This window comes from Periplaneta americana, chromosome 1 (assembly GCF_040183065.1).
Source record: "Periplaneta americana isolate PAMFEO1 chromosome 1, P.americana_PAMFEO1_priV1, whole genome shotgun sequence".
Classification (NCBI taxonomy): Eukaryota; Metazoa; Arthropoda; class Insecta; order Blattodea; family Blattidae; genus Periplaneta; species Periplaneta americana.
Genome location: NC_091117.1, coordinates 76,412,222 through 76,438,325, shown reverse-complemented (window position 1 = coordinate 76,438,325; position 26,104 = coordinate 76,412,222). Strand labels below are relative to the sequence as shown.

The 26,104-nt window shown below is 34.9% G+C and overlaps 1 protein-coding gene and 1 non-coding gene across 6 annotated transcripts in view; one reads left to right on the top strand and one right to left on the bottom strand.

The window, feature by feature from the left end:
* Nucleotides 1-26,104, top strand: part of LOC138696746 (SET domain-containing protein 9-like) — a 135,419-nt gene that overhangs the window by 95,659 nt on the left and 13,656 nt on the right. For 4 of the 5 annotated variants that reach the window (XM_069822135.1, XM_069822124.1, XM_069822114.1 and 1 more), the window contains 2 exons: nt 4,408-4,523; nt 8,753-16,164. The exons of the other annotated variant lie outside the window; for it this stretch is intronic. In XM_069822135.1, coding sequence (XP_069678236.1) covers nt 4,408-4,523; nt 8,753-8,949 — 313 coding nt within the window. In that variant the 3' untranslated portion in view covers nt 8,950-16,164. Of the gene's footprint in view, nt 1-4,407; nt 4,524-8,752; nt 16,165-26,104 lie in introns of those variants that run through there. 5 annotated transcript variants of the gene reach the window in all.
* TRNAN-AUU (transfer RNA asparagine (anticodon AUU)) lies at nt 6,377-6,449 on the bottom strand. The gene has a single exon. It is a non-coding gene; the product is annotated as a tRNA-Asn (tRNA).

Below are 26,104 nucleotides of genomic sequence, written 5' to 3'. Positions count from 1 at the left end.
GGATGTAAATTTTTTGGAGTTAGTCAACTTACCCATGAAAACATTTAAATTTTATTCTTATGCAACCTATGCTGAGTAATAATTAGACATCGGATTTTTAGGCACTAAAAATTGCAGTTTTAGGCGCCTAAAATAAGCTCAAAATTTGTAAAATTAGGCTCTATTTTAATGAAAATAGGCATTTTAGGCACATCAAGGTATCATACTTATTTCTTTCACTGAAATTTTTAGTTATACACTAAAATACGCACAAAAAAGTATGTTTAAACATTAAAAAAGAATACTATATTATATTTATAAACAGAGCTGCACAAATTTAATATACTGAAACTAATGGAATAATGATTATTGATATCAAGATTACTCATTTTAAGTTATTGAAATTCAGTTCCATGCTCAGACTTTATTATAATTATCTGCACAGTACACCACCAGAATTTTTTCTAAATTCTCCACAGTTAACCTTTGCCTTTTGTCACTGAGAATCATTTTGAAAGCAGAAAAACTTCTTTCAACCGAAACTGATGTGAGAGGCGCAAATTTTAAATTAGGTACAATAGAAACATCAATACTTACTTAACATTTACACTTTCCCCCGATATCACTCTTGATACTTTTTCCAACAATGAAAATCCTACATTCTTATTTAATACGTTGTCCCACTTATTTTTAACTTTTTTCCCAGTTTCGCCCAAAGCAGAATGTATGTTCACTTGAGCTTCCTTTACTATTGCTATTTGGCTACAAAGAGATTATTTTTCACGTTCTAATTGTTCAATGCTTGCAGGTATGAAAGAAAAGTTTGATGTTATGTAGGCAATATCGTTTTTCACTCGTGAGTCATTCAGACAATCTTTCACTGCTTTCACACACGCTGCACTATCAGTTTCAGGTAATTTATCAATAACTGTGACCACTTCTTTAAAATACTTAGAATAATACATCACTGACTGAATCCAGGTTCCCCATCGTGTAACAACCGGCTGAGGTGGGAGTGGGATATGTGGAAAGTTCTCTCTGAATATTGAAATCCTGGATGGGGCTTTACAAAAACATTTTTTTGTGTTAGAAATAAACGAATTGACAAGAGGAAATTCATTCCGGATTGTTTCAGAAACCCTGTGAAGGCCATGTGCTAGACAGGTTACATGCGTGAGGTTAGGATAAAATGCTTTAAGAAGTGGAGCTGCAGCAACCATGTATGAGGCAGCATCAGTACAAAACAACAGAACTTTAGAATCGTCTATATTACCTGAGTATAAAGACTGTAGGCCTTTATTTACAAAATAAGCAATGGCTTGGCTATTCACTTTCGAAAGTTCCTTAACACATACGAGGTGTGGAATCGAAGGTCCATCACGACTAAGTTTTCCTACTACCATATTTGCTATATACCTATTCATAGGATCTGAGGTTTCATCCACAGAGACCCATATGTAAGAATCACCTATATCCTCCCGAATGGAGGATATTCTGTCTAAGTAATTTTTTGTTAGGGTCGACTCAGATGGGATATTTTGTTTGCAGTATTTTTGTAAAAACTGTCTTAAAACCGGATTTTCAATTGCATTCCAGGGAATGTTAGCAGCAACAAACGCTCTGGTTAAATCAGCATAGAAATTGCTGCTGAGATTGGATGAAGTAGGCTGTGTTAGTAAAGTTTGTTGCAGTTGATTTTTCTGCTGAGCTTTAGCCTTATGAGCCGCTCCTTGCACATGCTGCTTTAGGTGGCAGTTCTTTTCTTGCGAAATCTAAAAATGTAAAGTAAACTGAATTAAAATAAAATCCTAATTGTTGTATTGCCGTATTTCTATCACAAAGTTAGTGGGTTCGAACAATCAAAATTTTAATGACCTGCAAATACTTTAACTATCGGAATTTAAAAGGTTAAAGTGTAGTGGTCTTAAAAAGAATTATACTTCAGGATAGCTCAGTCAATGTATAAATATTATAGGCCTACTCATTAAAATTAATAGAATTGATATATTTCAACTATTGTTACATACCTGTTTGCTACAAATCTTGCAGAATATTATTTTTCCATCATAAGTGAATTCTGAATATTCTGTTAGCCATTGCCGGATCAATGTAGATTTTGCACTTATATTTTTCGGCATTATCGCGTTAAACTTCACAGGAAAACGTCCTACTGCTCAAAACTTCTCAACACAAATAAGGTGAGGGAAAGAGCAACTGTTAACGAGCATTCAAATGAACCGTTGTTATTGAGATTCAATTGGACAAAAATACAAAGTTCCACTTATTGTTGCATTTCCTGGTAGTGTTAACACTAGGAGGGCCATTCTTTTAAATATTTTGTAACGGTTTACCCTACTAATTCGCAGTTTTACGACTTTTCATAAATATTTCAAAAACACTATTTCCCCAAAAATTGTGATTTTATGACACTCTGAAGGGCAGTACAGCTAATCGGTTTCAGACCAAAAACAGTCATTTTTATAGTATAGTATATCTCTGAATCGGTAGCAGCACATGTTGTGATTGTTGCCTGCTTCAAAACTAAGGTTGGTTCTTTGTCGGCATTTATGCCTCCAAACATGTTAAATTCGGTGAAATCTATTGCGAGTGTCGTGAGATTCAAAACATTTTGTTTCCTTTATCAATGGTTTCATGGCCGGTGTGAAGCAAACTTTCCACTTTTTAAATGCCTTAAATTTCGCAGTGAATGCATGTATAAATTATAAAAAGTAAGAGTAAAATGCGAAACTTTACAGTGAGTTAGGCATTTTTAGGCGAATATTAACAAATTAGGCTCTAATAACCGTTTTAGGGCATTTTAGGGCACTATAAAACTCTTTGAATACCTTTCAATTTCCATGAAACACAAATATTAATAATTATTTTTACTTTTCTCCTAAAGAAACAAAATAGGCATTTGTCTGGTAATAATCAATGTAAACAATATCATCATCATGTTCATTATTAACTTCACACATAACTACTAATTGTTTATAGTAATTGTGATTCATTGGACGAATATATTTCAACAAACTGATCATGTCCAGCTTCTTTGCCTTGGTGACCGGGCAGACAGTTCGGTATAGAGCATTCTGAACATTGAATACACGTTGGCGGTCGACATACTGTTTTTTTTTTTAATGTCTAATTCGAAAAATGGCATGTCCTCAAAAAATGTTGTCTTGTATTGGATTATGAAGGCTTCAGTCTTTCAAGTTGAATCCAATGCGTTTCCATCCAGTTTACTGCTATGCCATCCAGTGTCTTTTTGTGGATACTAACAACATCCTCCAGAGGTTTTATAGACATAAATTCCTCACGTTTCATTTTGCTCACCACAAAAGAATTCTTGAATTTGCTATGGTGATGACATCATACCAATTATGTGGTGAAAAGATGTTTGTAGTTTTTCTTCCTTTATTTTCGATGATATTGATATCTGAATCATTTGGAAAATAGCTGTGCCCAGATACCAGAAATTTCAAGTCAATTATTTAAGTTTTTATGCAAGTGCTCGGAATCAACTTTGTCATGCTCAAAACAGTCTTGATGTTACATTTTCATTCACTCACCTTCAATATTACTTTTGTATAATACTTCCAAAAAATTGAATAATATAGAATTCATATCATAGCAATCACAAAGGTCATATCAATCATTATTCATAGACTTGAACTTATTTTTAATGACTTCAATACAGAGAGACAACAAGAACTTCGTTATATAATAATACTATAACATTTCAATTACAACAATCGTGCAAAGAAATCTCAATAATGGAAAAATAAAAATAAATGGAGTTGATCACATTGCCTTCTGAAATTTAAGACGGAAATAATATAAAATATGGAATTAGTTATGTTTTATTTAACATCGCTCGCAACTACAGAGGTTATAACAGCGTCGCCAGATGTGCCGGAATTTTGTCCCGCAGGAGTTCTCTTACATGCCAGTAAATCTACAGACATAAGCCTGTCGCATTTAAGCACACTTAAATGCCATTGACCTGGCCTGGAATCGAACCCGCAACTTTGGGCATAGAAGGCCAGCGCTATACCAACTCGCCAATGAGGTTGACTAAATAGAATTAGTCACACTGTCCTCTGAAAATAACTAAAAAGAATTCTGTACTCAAGTATAGTGCTTCCATCTACAGAGTTAATAATAAATTATGAGATAGTCACTTTGACAGCTGAAAGTAAAAGCTTCTGTGAGCTTGCAGATATATAGTAGCAAAATTAAAAAAATTGGAATTAATCGGTTTGGGTTCTTAAAGGCACAGGTGTTAATACAACATATAACAGAAAGGTTAATGTTAATTGATACGTTAACACTGAATGCTTGGATGAAAGTCAGAAATGTTTCTCTGTTTGTGATTGAAACCATTTTTAACTGCAAGAGACTACATTTCCTACCAATGTTATACAGGTCTTGTGTGAGTCGTGATACTATGTGGCCATATCAGGCTGGAGATCTTACATGGTTAACAGAGCATCCTCTTGTGCCTTTGAACATTGGCCAGTATGTTAACAATCAAAGCCCAGGTAAAATGAAACTAGTGCAGTTTATTGTAGAAACTAGATTTCATTAATACTAAAATGCATGCATCTGTAATACGAAACTAATTTTCAAAGAAAATCTGATAGACTTACAAAGAATTGTATGATTTATTCTGACTAAAAGTCGACTTATAAAGAGAAATTTTTGTCGATACATATGCTTAAACATTTTAATGAAATTATAGGAAATAATTGTTATTGTTATTTCATGTTATTATATATCATTTTTGAATAGCTTTTTTTATTTTTATATTAATAAGTGAATGTATGCAAGGAAATAAATTTTATTAAGTTCTGAATTCTGCAATAAACAAATCTTGTTACAAACTTCTAAGTGTGGTAGAGATGATCAGTATGATCAGTCTTCATATATGAATCCAAGGGTTGCAAGGAGTAATGAAGTGCTTTAATTTTAATCACTTGGAATACTTATTTGAAATGACTTCAGTATTTAATGTGCAATGATTAAGATTGTTTGGTTGATTACACTGAACAACAAGAATTTTCCTCCGACTTATAACAATGTGTCCCCTAAGCAATGAACAAACAAGGGTGTGGTTTTCAGTATTTAAAAGAAAAGTTTACCAGTTTGACTGGAGACAAATTAAAAGATGGCATTTTCATTGGTTCATAAATTCGCAAAGTTATGGCTGACTCTTTGTTTGAGGAAAAACTTTCCGTTACAGAAAAAATGGCATGACGTGCTTTCAAAGATGTTTGCTCAAATTTCCTTGGTAATTCTAATGCAGACAACTACATCGAACTTGTAGAAACCATGTCTCTCAAAATACACTTTTATATTCTCATTTGTATTTTTTCCTCCTAACCTTGGAGCGGTAAGCGATGAGCATGGGGAAAGATTTCATCAAGAAATATCTGAAATGAAAAGGTGATATAAAGGAAGATCATCATCCAGCATGCTTGGAGATATAGTTGGTTCCTTGTAAAAGACAGTCCTGGGTCTAGTTATAAACGAAAGTCATCCAGAAAATCCTTTTGAATGGTAAGTTCAAATTCCGAGATTTTTCTCATTATATCCATGAAATATTTTTATTATTGTTGTGTTTTTTGTATTTTTTAAACTATGTAACATAATTTTTGTATCCAGTGCACATTTTGAAAGTATTATGAGGCATTTTGAATCCCTGGTCTGTTGTAATTTTATCAGTAGCAGCGAAAAATAGAAAAAAAAAAAGTAGTTTTTTTCATAAAAAAGACTTAATTTACTTTCCCCGGAAAATGGTATGTGATAGGGAAATTTGGATTTTAAATTCAGATTTAGGGCACAGATATAAGTAATACTCACCTATTTTTATTTCGGAGCAAAACAAAAAGTAAAAATTTGTTGTTCAATGTTATTTGCAAATATATTAGAGTGTTTATTTTTTTGGCACACTATGGTTTTCAGTTACACTTATTATCGATATCTGGGCACAGAATTGTAATATTCATGCATGAAAACGATATACATTAGTACTTAGAGTAGATTTTAACTGCAGTGACTTATTGGTAAACATTTTCATTGATTTGAATAATTTCGAGGGAAAAATTGTTCCAGGGCCGGGTATCGAACCCGGGACTTTTGGTTAAACGTACCAACGCTCTCCCAACTGAGCTACCCGGGAACTCTACCCGACACCGATCCAATTTTTCCCTCTATATCACAGACCTCAAAGTGGGCTGACAACCGTCAAACAATCAACATTTGAGTGCACACTAACTCTGTGTGACTTTAAATTGTGGTTTTCTGTTACGTACAGTGACGTGTATTATGCAAATTAAGCTTTCAGGAATAACTCCCTGTAAAGTTAATTTGAATAATTTCGAGGGAAAAATTGTTCCGGGGCCGGGTATCGAACCCGGGACCTTTGGTTAAATGTACCAACGCTCTCCCAACTGAGCTACCCGGGAACTCTACCCGGCCCCGGAACAATTTTTCCCTCGAAATTATTCAAATTAACTTTACAGGGAGTTATTCCTGATAAGCTTAATTTGCATAATACACGTCACTGTACGTAACAGAAAACCACAATTTAAAGTCACACAGAGTTAGTGTGCACTCAAATGTTGGTTGCTTGACGGTTGTCAGCCCACTTTGAGGTCTGTGGATATAGAGGGAAAAATTGGATCGGTGTCGGGTAGAGTTCCCTGGTAGCTCAGTTGGGAGAGCATTGGTACATTTAACCAAAGGTCCCGGGTTCGATACCCGGCCCTGGAACAATTTTTCCCTCGAAATTATTCAAATTAACTTTACAGGGAGTTATTCCTGAAAGCTTAATTTGCATTTTCATTGATTTTTTTTTGTGATTTTTTTTTTTTAATCTTCGGGTAATTAAAAAATAATCTGAATATTTTAAATTAAAAAATCACAAATAATCAATGTAAATGTTTACTAATAAGTTACTGCTTTTAAAAGTGTAAGTACTAATGTAGATCGTTTTTATGCATGAATATTACAATTGTGTGACCAGATATCGATAATAAGTGCACTTGAAAATCGTAGTGTACCAAAAAATAAACACTCTAATATCTTTGCAAATAATCAACCAAACAATCTCAATCACATCCCATTGTGGAATCCTGGGAAACGAGAATGCAGATGCTTTAGCAAAGAAGGGCAACACTGCTACTTACAGACCTGTTACTAAATCTACGTATTACTCTGTGAAGAGATTTATTTCAATTTCAATTCAATTTTATTTATTTCAAATATACAGAATAAAGAAATATATTTACAAAACAAACAAAGAGAAATACAAATAAAATAATACAAGCAATATAAAAAGAAGATACAGTAGTATTAACAAAATTTGAGACCGAATGAGCAGCGCTCGTGCTCGGTCGCAGTTCAGATATAATATTAAAATAAATAATAATATAAATAAATAAGTAAAATAAAATAGGAACTAAAATATAATTACAGCGGCAATGGAATTATATAATATAATCTACATACTTAGACTTCAACAAACAAAATTTGATAACACAATCCCAAGGGAAAAAATGGAACTCTCTGCATCAAAATCCACAGTTAATTCCCGATTTACCGCGAATATCGTCTGTAGCTGCATTTAGATTGGCAACAGGCCATGATTGTTTGGCTAAACACCTGCATAGAATTGGAATATATAAGTCCCATAACTGCCCATTTTGCAACTCAAACCAAGAAATGGATTCGGAACACCTCAAAATCTGTAATCTTCATCTTACGATGTTTGGTGACGTCACCAAACATCGTAAGATGAAGATTACATTTGTAAAAGTTTCTTTCAACCCATAAGCAGTGCTGACTAGATCAGACACTGTGGACAGTACTCTATAACAGAGTCGCCAGTATGAAAGGATAATTCCAAGCCTTTGGCGTGAGACGAACTCGATAGCTCAGTGGTAGAGCGCCTTACTGGAGAACAGGAAGTCGCAAGTTCGATTCCCTCTCGAGGTTGTGAAATTTTTCTTTCATACCATGGCATGATTGTGACTATAATAGTATTTAAATTCATCAAAATCTGTGCTTCATTGGCTGGTCATGATAATATCTTTGAAAAATATTGGAGTGCAAGAGGTCAAATGACTTTATTGTCAAACGCCTGGCATTAGAAAACAACAACAATCTCAATCAAGTCATTTCAAATAAGTGTTCCATGTTTCAGCCAGATGTGATTAAAATTGTCTAAGATATGAACATTTTTTGCCCACATCTCCTCTTAAAGTCTTTGTTGGATACTATGTCGCATTTGACTAATTTACATGATCAAATCAGTGCGGAAGTTAGAACTTTAAAAGAAACAAGGGGGATTATGTTTTCACATAAAAACGCAAAACTCCTTGTCTTCCTCTTGTTCTCTTTGTATCCCCTTTGTTCTCCTTGTTGTCCCCTGGCTGGCGGCACATTCCACGCATTATTCATCAACAACTTCTCCTATGTAAAGATATGTAGTGTAGTAAAACTAAGCACCTGTTGAACAGTGTTTATACTGTACGTATGCAGCATAGTAAGGTTGTGTACCTTTCGATTTGTTATATTCACTGCTACTTCCAGTTCTTAAAATGATATGTTACTTGAAGTTAAATGCAATAGCGTTATGCTGACCCAGATCTCCAAATACTGTGCTGCAGAAAGCAAAGAGCAAGGCTTCACTTTTATGATATATTAAGGAATGTTCTGTAACACTTTGCAGTGCAGTTACAGTATTAATATTTAATTCTCTCTGAAGGTTTTCCTGCAAATGTGGCCTATCAAGAGCTTGACGTTCCTTTGGCATGTATTCGACCTGAGCTGAGATGTTTTCTACCCAACATATGGTACAGTAACAGTCAATATGAACATCTGCGCTTAATAGCCCTTGTGTCTACCACAAATATTGAACAGGGTGAAGAAATATTTTCAAATTACTACACTGTAGTACACTAACTTTCATGCACTGATTAGGTACTTGTTTCTATGATTTGAAAACTTTGTAATGAATTAATTCAGATATGGTAAAATTCATAACATTTTAGAGTTTTAATTTAGTTAAGAAGAATAGGAGTTCAATTCAATACTAGTTTCTCATTATAGTTGCTGTTTCTTCGGTTTAACAGATTTCATTGTATATTTTGTGGAATATCTCTTATGCTGGTACTGCAGATTACAGGTAAAGGCTGGTTCACAATAAACCGGGAACGGAAACAACAACGAGAATGAGAACGGAAATATTGTTAAAATAAATGTATTTAAATGTGAACATTCACAATTAACTATTATGAATTCTCACATTTAAATAAATTTATTTTAACATTAGCTCCGTTAACAATCTCGTTGTCGTTTCCGTTCCCGGTTTATTGTGAATCAGCCGTAACTTTTGATATACTGTACCATGCCGAGCATAGAAAGACATAAACGAGCGCATATTGAATAGCCTACTTAGGTGATATTGCCTAGCTCAGTGGTGCCCAACCTTTTTTGACTGACGATACACTTCACTGAATGCCCACGATATCGCGACACACTTATTTGATTTTTATTATTATTATTATTATTATTATTATTATTATTATTATTATTATTATTATTAATAACCAGTACTTTTCTTCTTGAGAAAAAGGTGAATGTTTTATAGCAGACGGGGAGTTGACTACTGTTCACTGCACGGGAATTTTGTTGTTTTTAACCTCGTTTTCGTCCAACTAAGACTTTAAAGATCTAAGCTGAATTCAAAGAAAAATTATATTAAAAACATAATTATTCACACATATTTCGGTTTCATGATGAAAAATGCAACAAAAACGTGCCGAATCACCGTTCCAGCGCTTTTCGCCAGAAAAAAGCACTGATAACTTCTATGTAGTGTCGGACATTCAGTGTTGTAGATAGGTTGGTGTTAACATACAGTCGAAAATTTAAAAGAACAAGTAGGAGCTTGAGTGGCATTAGAAAAAAAAAAAAAAAGGTATGTGTCAAAAATTCCAACCTATCTATACTGGATGTCCGATAAAAATTTTTATCATTTTTGAAAACTCGCCTATTTAAATTAATGTGAAGTCTGCACTTGGTGGGTTGCACAATTTCTCTCTATATGTGGTCTTATGGTGGAAAAACTGAACTGAGCATTGTTGCAAGTGTTCACTTTTCATTAGTAAAGTCTGTCTCAAAATATGTTGCAAATAAAAAATGCGTTGTAAAGAGACATTCTGGATGGCATACAATTTATTTTTCAATTCCAAAATTTCGCGACACACTCCATGGAGCTGCGCGACACACTGGTTGGGAACCCCTGGCCTAGCCAACGAGCCAGAAAAGGCAAATGTATATTAAAAGCAGAAACAAACGAATATAGGCCTACAGTACAATGCATTGTGCACTTAGACAAGATAATAAAAGGCAGATATTTGTATATAAAAGAGCTTACAGAGACTTGCTTTCCAAGATTTGTTACAGATAGATCTGAGTTCATTGATGGGTTAGGGCAGGGGTTTCCAACCCGTGGCCTGTCTGCCTACCTTAAGCAGTGCGGGATGAAATATTTAAGTGAAATAAATAACAACTTCACTGTGTTAATAGGTACTTAAGTTGTCATGTTATTTTACCTTATTGATTTGTTTCGATGTAATTTCCATCATTCTCTGAATTCTAGTGAGTTCTCGCGCAATCTTCTGGCTTCCTGTTATGGTGGGGTGTGTTCATGACTGATAGTGTTGTATTGAAAAGGGTGTGTGTTCTGAAATTCAATTGAATGTTGAGGATGTTTTGTGGATAAGTTTCTGTATCTATAAATTTAGTATTATTGAAGAGTCTCAAGTTTCTGGTTTTTTGGTTGAATGTGTAGTATTTTCATGTGAGTTTTTATGTTGCTGTAGTAGTGGTTGGAGTTTGTTATTGTTCTACGTAGATTGAGTTGTTGTGTGATTTAGTTATGGCTGTGATATGTAACATCTTTGAAAAGGTTTTTCAGTTTGTTCATTGTATAAGTCATTGCAACTATTGCATGTTAGTTTGTATACATCTGTCGAGTTGTGTACTGGAAGTTGCAGACCTTCAAAATGACAAGTTGCTTGTTGATTTCTATTCTATGTACATTTCTCAAAAATTTTACCTTAAATACTAAAATCAGAAGTAAACACTCAAATACTAAAACAATTGTCTTTAGAGACAATTAATATTAGGTACCCTCCACAAAACTGGCTTCATTTATACACTGACGGATCCTTGATCTCCAGAGAACAAGGTGCCGGTGCAGGTGTTACGTGCTGTCTCTTTTCGCTTTATAGATCTCTTGGGTATGGAACAACAAGTTTTGATGGAGAAATCATTGCAATAAGTGAAAGTCTCAGGAATCTTCTATGCCACATCAATAAATTTAAAAATGCAGTTATATTGTCAGACTCCAAAGCAGCTATTCTATCAATAGTCTCTAAACACACACTTTCATCTCAAACAGCAGAAATAACTAAAATGCTCTCTCAATTAATATCACTCAATAAAAGAATTGTATTCCAATGGATACCATCCCATTGTGGAATCCTGGGAAACGAGAATGCGGATGCTTTAGCAAAGAAGGGCAGCACTGCTACTTACAGACCTGTTACTAAATCTACGTATTACTCTGTGAAAAGATTTATTAAATCTACATACTTAGACTTCAACAAACAAAATTTGATAACACAATCTCAAGGGAAAAAATGGAACTCTCTGCATTAAAATCCACAGTTAATTCCCGATTTACCACGAAAATAGTCTGTAGCTGCATTTAGATTGGCAACAGGCCATGATTGTTTGGCCAAATACCTGCATAGAATTGGAATATATCAGTCCCCTAACTGCCCATTGTGCAACTCAAACCAAGAAATGGATTCAGAACACCTCAAAATCTGTGCCATGATAATATCTTTGAAAAATATTGGAGTGCAAGAGGTCAAATGACTTTATTGTCAAACGCCTGGCATTAGAAAACAACAACAACATTTCTCAAAAAAAAAAAAAAAAAAATCCTGAAGTATGAAAAAGTTCATTGTTCAAGCTATTCATATTTTACAGCACTCATTTGTATGAACAGTAGTTCAATCGAATGAAGCATTTAAAATATAAAGAATAAGAACAAGAATCACACATGCAGACTTCTGTGAATCGCAACAACTGATATAAAACTGGACATAGATAAATTAGGGCAGCAAAAAGACTGTCAAGTTTCACATTAGTAGATTGCATTAAAACAAATTTTGACTATGATTCCCAATGTTTTTGTACATTTTGTATTGCTCTTTAAACATATATGATTCCTAATGCTTTGAAAATTGTCTTTGAAGTTGAACTGACTTTTTCTTCAATCTGGCCATTGACCTCTCGTGTATAAGCCAATGCAGCCCGCTGACAAAAAAGGTTGGAGACTCCTGGTTTAGGGGTTTTGGTATATGGGATAACTGCCTATTGCAAAAAAGATTCAGTGATAGATAAGCAAAATTCTGTGACAGATAACCTCTAGGTCAGGGGTCGTCAGCAGAGAGCACGCTGGGGCTAGCCTCTCTTACCCGCGGAAAACGCAGTGCACTATAGTGCTCTCTTAGCTGCTAGCAGGTATGCTCTCTATCTCTCCCTGTTGCACAACGGTGCACATGGGATGGCACCGCGTACCCATTGCACATTTCAGCGAGTGCTGACGACCACTGCTCTAGGTTAATGGCAATAAACGAAATTCAGTGACAGAATTAAAGCGTTTGATGAGGTGATAGCTATCTCTTGCACAAAAGATTCAGGGACATACAATGGCCCATGCAAACCACCTAAGTTAGTTTACAAACAAATGTTGTTGTAGGCTATAATAAGATCCAACCTGTATTCGTCATTCACAGGGAGATGAGTCTGTAGCTCATCTATTATGCGAATGCAATGCACTCGCTCATCAAAGAGCTCTCATCTTTGGAAAACATTTTTCAAAGCTTGATGAGCTGTCAACTGTCCCAGTCCGTAGTTTGATTCAGTTCATCAAGAACATCGAACTATCAGACTGATAGGATATTATAATGGGGATGTGCAATAGATCTTTCAGGTCGCTGTTAAAGCCCTACCCCTCTTAAATTCAATTCAATTCAAAGGCTATATTAAGAACATAAGTTTTAATGGTAAACGATTTGATAGGTATAAATTCATTGAATACTCTGAGCAGGAATATGCAGTTTTCTCTTATCCTTGCTGCCATTTCGTTCAGTCTGATTTAAGCAATGCTGAACATGTTTTCACTAAATCTGGATTTTGCAATTGGAAAAAAATAGGAGAAAAACTTGCAAAGCGTATTGATTGTGAATGTCATAAATCTTCAATAGTAAAATGGAACAGTTTTCTAGAAAGTGAATATAGTGGCACAGTGATTTCAAAGCTAAGCGAGAAACAGAAAGATGACATATTGCGTAACCACTCAGCTGTGGCAGCAATGGCCTGGGTCGTGTTACTGTGTGCTCGGCAAGACATTGGTCATCGCAAAACTGTTTCGGATGACAATAATGATAGATAATAATAAAGCGAATTTTGTTGAAATTTTACAACTTATTACCCTCACAACTTAGCTGCTCTAGAATTCCATGCTACTTATTATCTGGGGTCTTTTTGACCCCAAGAATATTTGTTGTTAATAATTATTAGAAATGGTAGATTTTCGCAGTCGCGATAAATGCGAAAAGTTTCCAAATGCTACATAATCACATAATTGTGCCTTAGAGAGGGAATTTCATACCTTACGGTGGTTTTCTAATCAGCGATAAAATGCGAAATATAGGAGTTTCTGCGAGTAAGTGCGAAATTATAATTTCATGACTTTTTTTTTTTATTTTGCATGCACTTTGGTCAGCCTTTAAATTTTTCTTGCAGTGGCCACCAGGACTTGACAGTAAACTAATCTCACTTGCCACGGTCTGTGCAGTGGAAAATTAATTTTTATTTATTCATTAAAGACATCAGCTCAAAGAATTTGAGTGACCACAAGGGTCCTGAATACAGTAAACATGTACAATATAATGTGATTTGAAACATTAAAGAAAAAAGAAAGTTAATTGTTGAAGGCAAATATATAAATGGATTAATTGAAATAGGGATGATGTAATATTTGAAGAGAAGCCTTGATAATATTTATAAGAATAGACATTACATAATCAAAAGGAATGTGAAGTTCCTTAAGATAATTCCATGTGAATTTTGTAATTGAACCTCTACTGCCAAACAGCAAACCAGTGACAGACCATTGTTTAAGAGGGACGTTGTACTTTTGAGAAAAATAAGGCGTGCAAGGTTCATATATAGACTTCTTCTCAATATCAACTTCGGTGGCCTGATTTAGGTTCCTTTCGAAACGGATAGTATGGTCAAGAACAAGAGCCCGTTTTAAGCATTTGTTAATAGCAATAATGTCTGCCCGTCTAAAAGAACCATCTGATGATACACAATGTACTTCCTCTATATGAGGATAGTAGGAAATTCGTTGACTTTGATGTTTCGTTGACCTGGACTCTATTGAACTTGATCTGTCTTTAATTGCGTAATAATATATTTACGTAATAAAATTGTAAAATTTCATAGAGTTACAATATTAATTTGAAAATAGTTAATCAGGTTTCTCTGTCGTATCTTTTATTTTCTTTATTGTGGACAATTATTGAAAATAATATTTGCAAATATAACTTGAATAAATATAAAAATAATAATAAATGTAGCCCTATTATTGAGCAGTCTCTAGATTTGTCGATAGAGGTGTCTGGTTTACGCAACACTTTTTATTTCACTGTAACGTGAACGTAATTGAAAACGACTGCATTTTGTATTAAGGACTGGAAAACACTAATCTGTATTTAAGGTATCGGTAATTGGGATCAGGATATACGATGGACATAATGAGATCTGTAGTTCGTATTGGTCTTTGTGTCCAATTTATTTGGGAATATTATTAATCTCTCAGAGATATGCACAGCGAATAGCTTTAACACTACAGCATTAAGTATATCAGTGCAATAAGTTAATGAACACCAAAAAACTTGCACATATGTTATGAAATTGATGTAATTTGTTTTCTTAAGCAAAGGACTATACAGAAAGTGCCTAATATTGAAATTCTTTTAGTACTATTTTACAGTGGCGAAGCTTCAGGGTAGGCAGGGTAAGCTGAGCTTTCCCAAACATTTTCGAAGAGGGGATAAGATGAATTTAGAATTTAGTTAATTAAAACCAGGAGTGTTTCCACATTTCGTTTACCTTTTAGCGACGTAAAACATGGCCAAATCATTATTTCCGAACCATGCCTTCAACCCAGCTTACCCAAAAATTTTGTCATGCTTCGCTACTGACTATTTATAATATTAAATTGGTTACAATATATAATATAATGTGATTTTTGGTAGAAGACCTTCCCAGTACAACTGACTATGTAATTATCTTGTAACAAATTTTAATACAAATTTACTTGTATATAAAAGTGAGTGTACCTACATACGATGTATGGATTCCTTTGTAGGTCTATTGCTGAATTATTGAAGGAAGTAGTACTCTGTTTTTCACTTCCTTTGAAAGGTGTTTTATAGCCATGTACAAATAATAGTTACTTATTATACAAGTGAGTAAACTAGATGTTGTCCACGAGTTTAGTGACAAGTACCTATTGTATACTTTTATCCACTCCTTATTCCTAGTAACAGTAACATGAATATAGGTCTAAAGAATATTTATGAATTAAATAACATAGCAACAGGAGGTGTTGGGTAAAATAAAGTAATTCTGTATGAGTGAAATATTGTACAAGAAACACTGCCAAGTATTCATTACATAGTTTATAATATGTGTACTATGTAAAATGTGATTATATACATATGTATGTAGGCTATATTTATGTGTAGACACAAGAGTGTAAGATTAATTGAAGGCCTCTCTCACTTTAAAGAGTGATAAAGAATGCTGCTTGGAACGAAAAATACCTTTTGTTGTTTAATAGATGTGCTGAAAAGTGACGTTTTTAAAACACTCTTATTTTAAATTCAGATACTACAAGGCCTACTTGTATATTTTTATAACGACAATCCTTTCTATCTTAACTTCTGTAATGTAGTTTCCTCTTCACGAATTGTCTGTTATTACGATATTATAGATCAGATAAATAAAATATGAACATACAAATTTTTTTATTCCTGAAATTAAATTGGCACCAAGTATACCTATTAACTATATATTATATAAATGTACTGAAGTACATATGATATTGCCATGCAGATACTCTGCGTCATCATACGATGAAAGAGTAATGGAACGGAGAAAAATTCTCTCCGGCACCGGGATTTGAACCCGGGTTTTCAGCTCTACGTGCTGATGCTTTATCCATTAAGCCACACTGGATACCCATCCCGGTGTCGGACAGAATCGTCTCAGTTTAAGTTCCAACTCTTGGGTTCCCTCTAGTGGCCGCCCCCTGCACTACGTCATAGATGTCTATGAACTTAGGACTGAAGTCCACACATGTGCTGAGGTGCACTCGTTATGAGTGACTAGTTGGCCGGGATCCGACAGAATAAGCGCCATCTTAAATCACGAAGTGATTTACGCATATCATATATATTATTTTAATGTACCGAAGTACATATGATATTTCCATGCAGATACTCTGAGTCATCATACAATGAAAGAGTAATGGAACGGAGAAAAAATTTCTCAGGCACCAGGATTTGAACCCGAGTTTTCAGCTCTACGTGCTGATGCTGTATCCACTAAGCCACCCATCCCGGGTCGCCCTGGTTGGCAAGTTGGTATAGCGCTGGCCTTCTATGCCCAAGGTTGCGGGTTCGATCCCGGGCCAGGTCGATGGCATTTAAGTGTGCTTAAATGTGATAGGCTCATGCCAGTAAATTTACTGGCATGTAAAAGAACTCCTGCGGGACAAAATTCCGGCACATCCGGCGACGCTGATATAACCTCTGCAGTTATGAGCGTCGTTAAATAAAACATAAATTTAATTTACCCATCCTGGTGTCGGACAGAATCGTCTCAGTTTAAGTTCCAGCTCTTGGGTTCCCTCTAGTGGCCGCCCTCTGCACTACGTCATAGATGCCTTTATACTCTGTCATTTTATTGTAATGTGACATTTTTCATTGAGATTATCTATTTTGTAAGAAGAGTGAATGTGCTTTATCCAAATACATTTGGAGCAGGTTTCAATTAAGGGAGAGCACCTGGTGCTCGCAAGCACCATGGTGCTCTTTCAATGACATTTAGTCCTCTCTTCATGAGATTAAAAAAAGTGCTCGCGAATATGAATACTCCTGAGATCCATTTTTCAATTCAAACTTTGTTATATAAACTAGAACAAATAGTGTTACCATCCATTCATTATAACATCTTAGAGACCTGATAGACCTTCCCGTATTTCAAGGTATGTAACTCCTTTTAATTCAGTGTGGACTAAATCAGAAAAATCAATATTATACAACAGAATAATATGGCTCCATGTGCGGAGCATCAATTGATAGATTTCCAGTTGTCCTTAGCTCTGAAATATTTGTTTAAAAGGAGAAATTCATTGCCTTTGGAGAGCATAAGATACAAAGAGAATCCAAATATTGCGAAATGTTTTTCTTAGATGTCTGGTTATGTTCGGAACAACTTACCTACGCGAAAAAACTTCATTGATTCTGTTTCACGTTAACACTTTGTTAAAAAAAATTAAAATTGTTTAACGACACGTTAAAAGTGTTAAAATTTTTAAAAACTTTCTCACTTATGAAATACTTCAAGAACAAACGATCACGATTGACTAATTCACTTCTGCAGGACTGTTACGTCTAGTTACAAGCAACTTCTCCTTGGATATCATTGAAATTGTGAGTAACATTCAAGTTCAAGGATATCATTATCCTGGTAAGTTCTTTAAAATTAATTAATTTGTTTATTTATTTTATTTATACAGAGCTATTATTATCATATGTCCCAGAAAAGAGCAGCTGCGCCCTGCATGGTTTCTGCCGCGTGCTAACCGTTTCTCTCGCGCAATCGAGCTCCAGTAGCCATATGGCATTCATTGTGCTTAGAAGTCGTTTAATGAAACTCTCGATTCTTCAAGTGCACAACGTTAGTGTATAAAGTTGAGTGATTATTGTGTATTTAGGTGATGCCTAGCAACAAATTCCCACTGTGTGAATATGTGTATATGTACAATATGTACGTAAAAGACAGAAGGTCGTATGCGAAAACAAGACGAAAGTTTCGAATAAAGTTTCCAAACAGACCTGTGCCTTCTGCCAAAACAATTAGACGACTCGCTAAAAGATTTAAAGAAACAGGCTCATTGAAGAATCGAAAATCAAGCAGAAAACGTAGTGTTCTTACGCGAAACGATTGTCAGTTTATTTCCAACAAGATTCCGCCACTGCTCATAAAGCTGCCATGTCAATAAGGGAATTGAGGCGTATTTTCGGTACGAGACTAATCAATAATAATCTACGAAGCCCAGATGTAACACCCTGTGTCTTTTATTTATGGGGAACAGTAAAAGATAGGGTTTATAGGAAAAATCCTGTTCTATAGATGAACTAAAAGACTATATACGAGAAGAAATCCAAGCTATCAATGATGTGGAACTTCAGAGTGTTGTTCATTCGTTTATCAGAAGATGTCAGTTGTGTGTGGCGGCAAACGGGGGCCATTTTCAACAATTACTGTGAGCATTGTAAGTCCAAATTATTGAACATTTATTGTTAGTACTGTTATAATTATATTGGAGAAGCGCCGGAGAAATGGTTATGCACTCAGTGGGAACCATGCAGGATGCAGCCAGCCAGCCGCTCTTTTCTGGGACGTATGATAATAATAGCTTTGTATATTCATATAGGCCTATTAAGTCTATTCAATTTCATGGTTCTCATTCACTTACTATTACATGTGGCCGGTGCTAATAATCTTTAAAAGGTTGAGAAACCCTGCTGTACAATGATCTTATGTTCAAAAAAGTTGTGTTTACAATACGTAACTTGTGCACTAAGTTATTGTTTAAGTCACTAAATCATCTGTTTCATATTGACTCACTGAAGTAGTAACATTAGATAGTACTGGAAACTGTGAAGATGCGTCGCTGATTTTTATTGTAAGTAGCTAGTTTATTGTTTTTTAATGATACTGACCTTAGCTTTTATGCTACTTGTCGGTCTCATACTATAGAAGGTTGACCACTCTTCTTGTTCTGATTTGGTGGCTGGATGTGGAAAGAGGTGACCCTCTGTCGTTCTGGTGTCAAGATTTTTTTTTTTCAGTTGTTAGTGCAGTGATATCTTGGTGTTTATTTTGGGAATATGCTGAGAAACAATCGTGTAGTTAATCTGAACATGGCTATTTCTGTCTTTCTGTTTTGGTTTTTCTGGGAGCTATTTGTGAGATTATCGTTGTTTTACTACCATTGTTTGTGATTTTACAGTACACACAATTAAAACCTCAAATAGCCATGCAAAATCCAATTTTCATCCCAGGGACTTGAAATTTATATGCTGCATATCTTTATGAACAACTATGCGTGGGTGCCATTGACTGTCGACAGGTGCATAGGTATACTGTGCTGAATATATTTACGTAGAACTACGTGTGGGTGGAGCAAGATGTGAAATAATAAGAACAAATGGGATACAAGGAGAACAAAGTATAATATAATGAGAACAGGAAGAATACAAAGAGGACAATGGAGAGGATGTTGCATTTTTACGTGACTGTCAATTCCCAAATTATCCCTCTTCCCTCTTTCCTAGTGAGAAGAAACACATAGCTCAAAAGGGAATTTCAAGGATAACAAGGGGATATACAAGGAGAACAGGGAGGGAGGTTTTCATTTTTATGTGACTGTCAGTTCCTCAGTTCTCCACCCTATAGTTCCACATAAAATAAAATAGCAATTTTTCAAAACGGTCTTACTTTTTTGGATAAGCGTTGCAATAGTGGCTATAGTCGTAGGATTGTTACGTGTCATTACACTTTACTACTAAACTGAAGCCACCAGCATAATTCAGACTGTAGTGTGTTTGCCTGCTAATTTTGAGCTGTGCTTGGGCGTGCGTTTGATTCCTGCTTGAGCTGATTATCTGGTGGGATATTTTTTCCTCAGCCAGAAGACGAACATCAGATAATCATAAGGCGAATCCTCGGCCCTTCTTACCAAATATCATCTCGCTCTCATCAATTCCATTGATAATAACTTGCTAATTGATACAACGTCGTTAAGTATCATCATCCTTTCCATCCTAAAAAAAATATGAGTAAATCATAGTTTACAAATAGGACTGACATCAAGTTAAAATTTTTATGCATCTATATATTTATTTTATAAAGACAGGACATATGATAGAGAAGTTAGAATGAAATTTATTGAATATAATTTTATCTCCTAACTAGAGCCCGGATTTTCATGCACTATCAAATCTTAAACATGCATGCATATGCACTATCATATGGCAAAACACGCACAATGAAGGGGAAAAAAAACAGTAAAAATATGCACCATCAAAATTGAGTTCTACATTGTTACATTTTGATTTTATTTTGAAACAATATACTACAACTAATTTTTTTAAATTGTCTTCATTTAAGCTCGTGTATTTATCTGAAACAAGTTCTTGAACATAGAAAATGATCTTTCTGTGTCACAAGAATGACAGGTACATAATTTAACGAAGAAATTTGGGACAAAGTGAGGTCGAATTGTAAGCCTTTTGCGTTTTTGGATGACGATGACCCCATCAGGAATCGAACCCGAGACCTTCAGACTTTGCAGTTTTCGCCTTAATCGCGACGTTATCGCGTGCCCCAAAATACACAAGTATGTCAGTATTTATTACAACACTCACAATAAACTATGTGACCGTTCGTCTTTAGAAATTCCTTTCCCTCAATTTTGACACAAAATCTCTTCTTGCAGTTCTAATTGGAGCTATAACAACACTTCACAATTCGATACAAAAGTATAATAAATTGCACTTTGCAAGCATGCTGCTTCTGCCTTTCTTTCTTTCAATATTTTGGTCTCCACCTTGTAACAATCGAGACTTGGGGATTGGAGAGTCCAGTGTAACAAAGAAAGGATTTAGTGGAAAGTCTGAAGACTAATTGTCAGGTGGGATGACACAAAACCATGTTACCAGTAGCTTTCTTTTATTTTTCCTCGATAGACAAATAACATGGAAATACAAGATTCTATGAAGCAACATTCATAAAAGGCACTATTATGCAAGCCAACTATAATATGCACTAAAGCTAGAAATCAATCTTCTTAATGTATCCAGCTGTTTGCTGAAAATATAAAGTCCACTATAGTGCACTGTAGTCTATTCAGTTTTTGTTTTTCATGAGAAATGAGGGGTATTTTGATCGGTGTTCATTATACATAGATGCCTGTTGCTATAGCCAGAGTTGGGGTGTAGTCAATATATACTGCAGGGCTGTGTCTTCTGCAACTGGTACTGATGATTTTAATTTTACTTCTTTTGTGGTTTATGGATGGACGGTAAAGAAGAATGTGTTCCAGATCTTCATCATGATTATTACACCACAGACAAGTAGGATTATCAGAAAGATGAAATCGGAATAGGTACAATATTGTGTGACAATGTAACCTTTCTTGCTCTTGTTAAAAATGTTTGAACATGTCTGGGAAAGTTTTTGTTCGTTTCCAAGTCATTTGGTTCCTTTATCACAAGAGAGCCAATTGTTGATGCACAGGTTTATAAAATTAGACTTTGCTGAAGCAAAAGCACTGGATAGAGATATCACTTGAAGAGTATATATTGACTACACCCCAACTCTGGCTACTGGCAACAGGCATCTATAATGAACACCGATCAAAATACCCCTCATTTCTCGTGAAAAACAACAACTGAATAGACTACAGTGGACTATAGTGGACTTTATGTTGTCAGCAAACAGTTGATTACATTAAGAAGATTGATTATTGTTTAGATCCTTTTGTAATACATAGTGTCTGATTGGTTGAATATTACATTCAATTTCTAGGGCAACAGTTGTTGTGACTTTTGATACTCCTAGGCATAATCTTAAGGCTGAGTTTTGAAGAACAGAAATTTTTGTAGATAAGTTGCTGATGCTCCTCCCCATATTTCACATCCATAGGTCAATTTTGATTGTATATAAGCATTATAAAAAAACGCATTGTCGTGATATCTGATCCCCATTCCTTATTCGCTATGAATTACAAGAGATTTAATTGTGGTAGACACTGCGAAGCAACATTGGTTAAATGTGTTTTCCATACAAGTTTTTCATCAAAAATTAATCCTAGGATCTTAGGAATTGGATTGTACTGAATTTCTTGATTATTCAAATAAATGTGAGATGTATAGTTTTTTAAGCTATATCTCCTTGTGAAGACATTATATTCAGTTTTTGATTGTGCGATAGATAGATGCCATTTGGATACCCAATTACTAATACTATTTACAGCTGTTTGTATAACTCTTAATTGATTCGTGTGGATCATTGTTCGTACATATTGTAACATCATCTGCATAGATACTTACTTTTACCTCAGGTGAAACATCAAGTAAGTCATGTAACATTATATTAAATAAATTTGGGCTTAAAACAGAACCTTGGGGTATACCAACTATAATTTTTTTGGATAAAGATAAATGATTATTTACTGAGGTTTGAATTGTTCTTTTGTTAAGAAAAGAATGTCGAAATCTTAGCTCTCTACCTTTGATACGGTACCAAGTTTCATAGATTGTAATAAAATGGATTTGTGTGGAATATTATCAAAAGCTGCTTCAAAGTCTATCTTTATAGCTAATGTGGTCTTCTTTTCTGTGAAACCTTTATAAATTTTTGAGCAAAATATAATAGAGCTTCAGTTGTGCCACATGATGGTCTAAAGCCAAACTGATATGGGCTTAAAAGATTGAAAGTTTCAAGTCTCCAGGTTAATCTTCTGTGAACAATGCATCCCAGTAATTTATAAATGTAGGATGTAAAAGATATCGATCTGTATGATTTAGGGTCCAATTTGTCTTTACCTGGTTTGAGAATAGGAATTACAATTGCATTTTTCCAAGTTTTAGGATAAAAGCCTGTTTTCCAAATATTATTGAAGCGATGGAGAATTTCTTGCCTAATTTTATCAGAGGAATTTAATAACATACGTAGTAAATATGCATCCATAGATAGGATCGCTACTATCGCCTCATTACAGACAATACGAAATAGTAACTGCACAGTCTATTGTTCCTAGCACCCTCATAAACTCAAGCTTCGTGACTGTATATCTAGACTGTGATACTATGGAATGATGACGAAATGGAGAAATGGTGACGGAATTTTGTAGATGTCTAATATGGGGAAACGGGAGAAGTCCGAGAAAACCCCATAAGTATCACTGTGGATTTGAAAAATCCCAGTCCTGAACTGGACTCGAATCCGGACCGCCTGCGAGACAGGCTGAAGATGTGATCACTCAGCCACTGCAGAGACAAAATGCCACTGAATTCCATGTGCTTTTTTACAGTTATCAGAGCGAGTAGAAGAGAAAGTGACGCAACTTCCTCTAGTTCAGTAGTTCGGCGCCGAGTGGTGCTAGCTCTGTTGTCCGACACAGTTTCAGGATCGCTATTCGATCGAATGCAAAAGGTTTTAAAAATAACCGATTACATAAGAATGCATTGTAGAGTACTTTGTCGCAATATTTTACTTATTTAAAAAATGTAACATTACTACATTAACAAATTGTGAGCTATAATACACCCCTGAATAGTAAATATAATAATTACCGAAAATTGGAACATTGTGCCGGCTTCTACCAGAAGTACGCAAAAAAGAAGTACAGCTTCGCAAAAATGAACATTTTTATGACATTATAAAGTACCCATTGCTATGAAATTATGTTTTTTATACACAAAGAAGAATGTAATAAAGGAGACCCTTTATTTTCACCAATAGTTTGTATCTACTATTTATCCATTAGTTGCAGTTGTAACTGATTTATACATAATTCAGGGGGAACAAGTAATATTACTGCAACTCAGGCTTACAAATTAAGCTTCGATATTATATCTATGATAATGCAAGTTTTGATCTTTTGAAATATCTAGGTTATTTTGTGTTTTTTTTTAATTAAAACAATTTAGTAGCACTGTATTAAGTTGTTGTATGCTGCTTATTGGAGGGTATTAAATTAACGACTTTTTCCATGAGACCAATATACTTTCTCATATGCTTGATCAGAAATATCTTATGATGTGGAAATGTAATAAAATTGTAAATCAGACTAACCTGTAGCCTACATACAAAGCAGCATTATACTGTATTTTTGTTACTGAAAACACTTTCGTTAATTACGACAGAAGTGCTATTATTAAAAATAAAATAATTAATAATTAAACATGTACATTTAATGAAGTGGAAGCTAGGTACTTGGATGCAATTAGAGGTTCACAATTAGCACTTGCATATAGCACATTTTTTAACCGGCATAGAGATTGAAAAATGTTCAGATGTACAGTAGAAAGTCTATGATGATCATCACAAGACAATCATTTTATAATTCCGATATGTCGCTTTAGAGGATCCTGGTTAAATTTTTTTCTGTCAGAATATATTTAAATCTGCTATCCCACAAGAATGAATAAATTTCGTGAGTGCTCTGAATTGTCACTTCAAATAATTCAAGGGTTCTTTCTTAGGCAGACGTGTTCTTTGTGTTGCCAGTTACGTGTAATATATTTTCTAAAATCCTTTGTAAGGGCAGAGGAGGGAGTCTTTGAGTTCATTGTATCTGCAAGGCCGTTCATTCACCTTGTATATTCTTTTGTATTTTCACTTCCCTCGAACTCATCACAGTTTATGACTCTAAAGAATGTATCGATTTTGAAAAACTCGCACTAAACAGCTGAAATGCTGGTCTGGCTTTCATTCATTGGAAGAGATTACGAGCCACCGGAGCTTGCCTGCCGATCCGTAGTTGCGTTCGGGCGCAGGTTCGATTCCCGCTTGGGCTGATTACCTGTTTGGGTTTTTCCGAGGTTTTCCCCAACCGCAAGGCAAATGTCAGGTAATCAATGGCGAATCCTCGGCCTCATCTCGCCAAGTACCATCTTGCTGTCACCAATTCCATCGACGCTAAATAACCTCGTAGTTGATATAGCGTCGTTAAATAATCAAGTAAAAAAAAAGAGATTACAGTCAAAGCAACTAGACAATTTTGGACATCCAGGTGTGGAGTAATGGCACATACATGCACACAAGCGCCAGATCAGCTACGGTGTTCTTCTGATTTTCGGGTATCACGTCCAATTCTTTTTTACTTGGTTATTTAACGATGCTATATCAACTACTGGGTTATTTAGCTTCGATGGAATATTGGTCATAGACGGTATCTGGTAAGGGTGTATTGTTATGAGAAAGGATTGGATGGAGATTTTCTTTTCTTTTAATTTTTTAAGGTATCGAGGCAAGTTCGGGAAAATATGTGGTATGGCATCCGGTTTTGGTCACCAGTTCTTCTGTGGAAGTCCTACCTCTTTACCATCAATAATAAGTTTATCGGCTCTTACTATCAAAACCGCAGAAAAATGGATGTTACAGATATAAGAACGTGCATACAGTTTTCTGTCTCCGTGGAATTGCTCTACACCACTTCTGAAAAATAGCCTAATCTTTGGGTTGAAAAAAGAAACGTCTTACTTCCTTACAGATTATATAACCGGATTTACACCAAGAACAAAACAATTAGGCATATTACTACTGGCTCACATAAACGGCACAATAAAAATTACCCGAACATTGCAAGAAATTTCTATTTAATTGAAGACCTCCCTCGAAAAAGGATGTAACATCAAATTAATGAAAAAATGTTACTTCCGTGGAAAAAGTAATTTTGAAGCATTCATTTATAACAATAAATGTATGCATTCAATAGCTGAATAAACTTGTATCCTTGATTAATCAAATGGTTCTGGTAGTACACATAGGCCTAAAGAAATATGTCCCTGAAATTATTTTCTTTTCTACTGAACCGTGTATTATAGATTTGTTGGTTACATCCTTATTAGAGGGAGGTCTTCAATTCCATACCAGAGCGAGT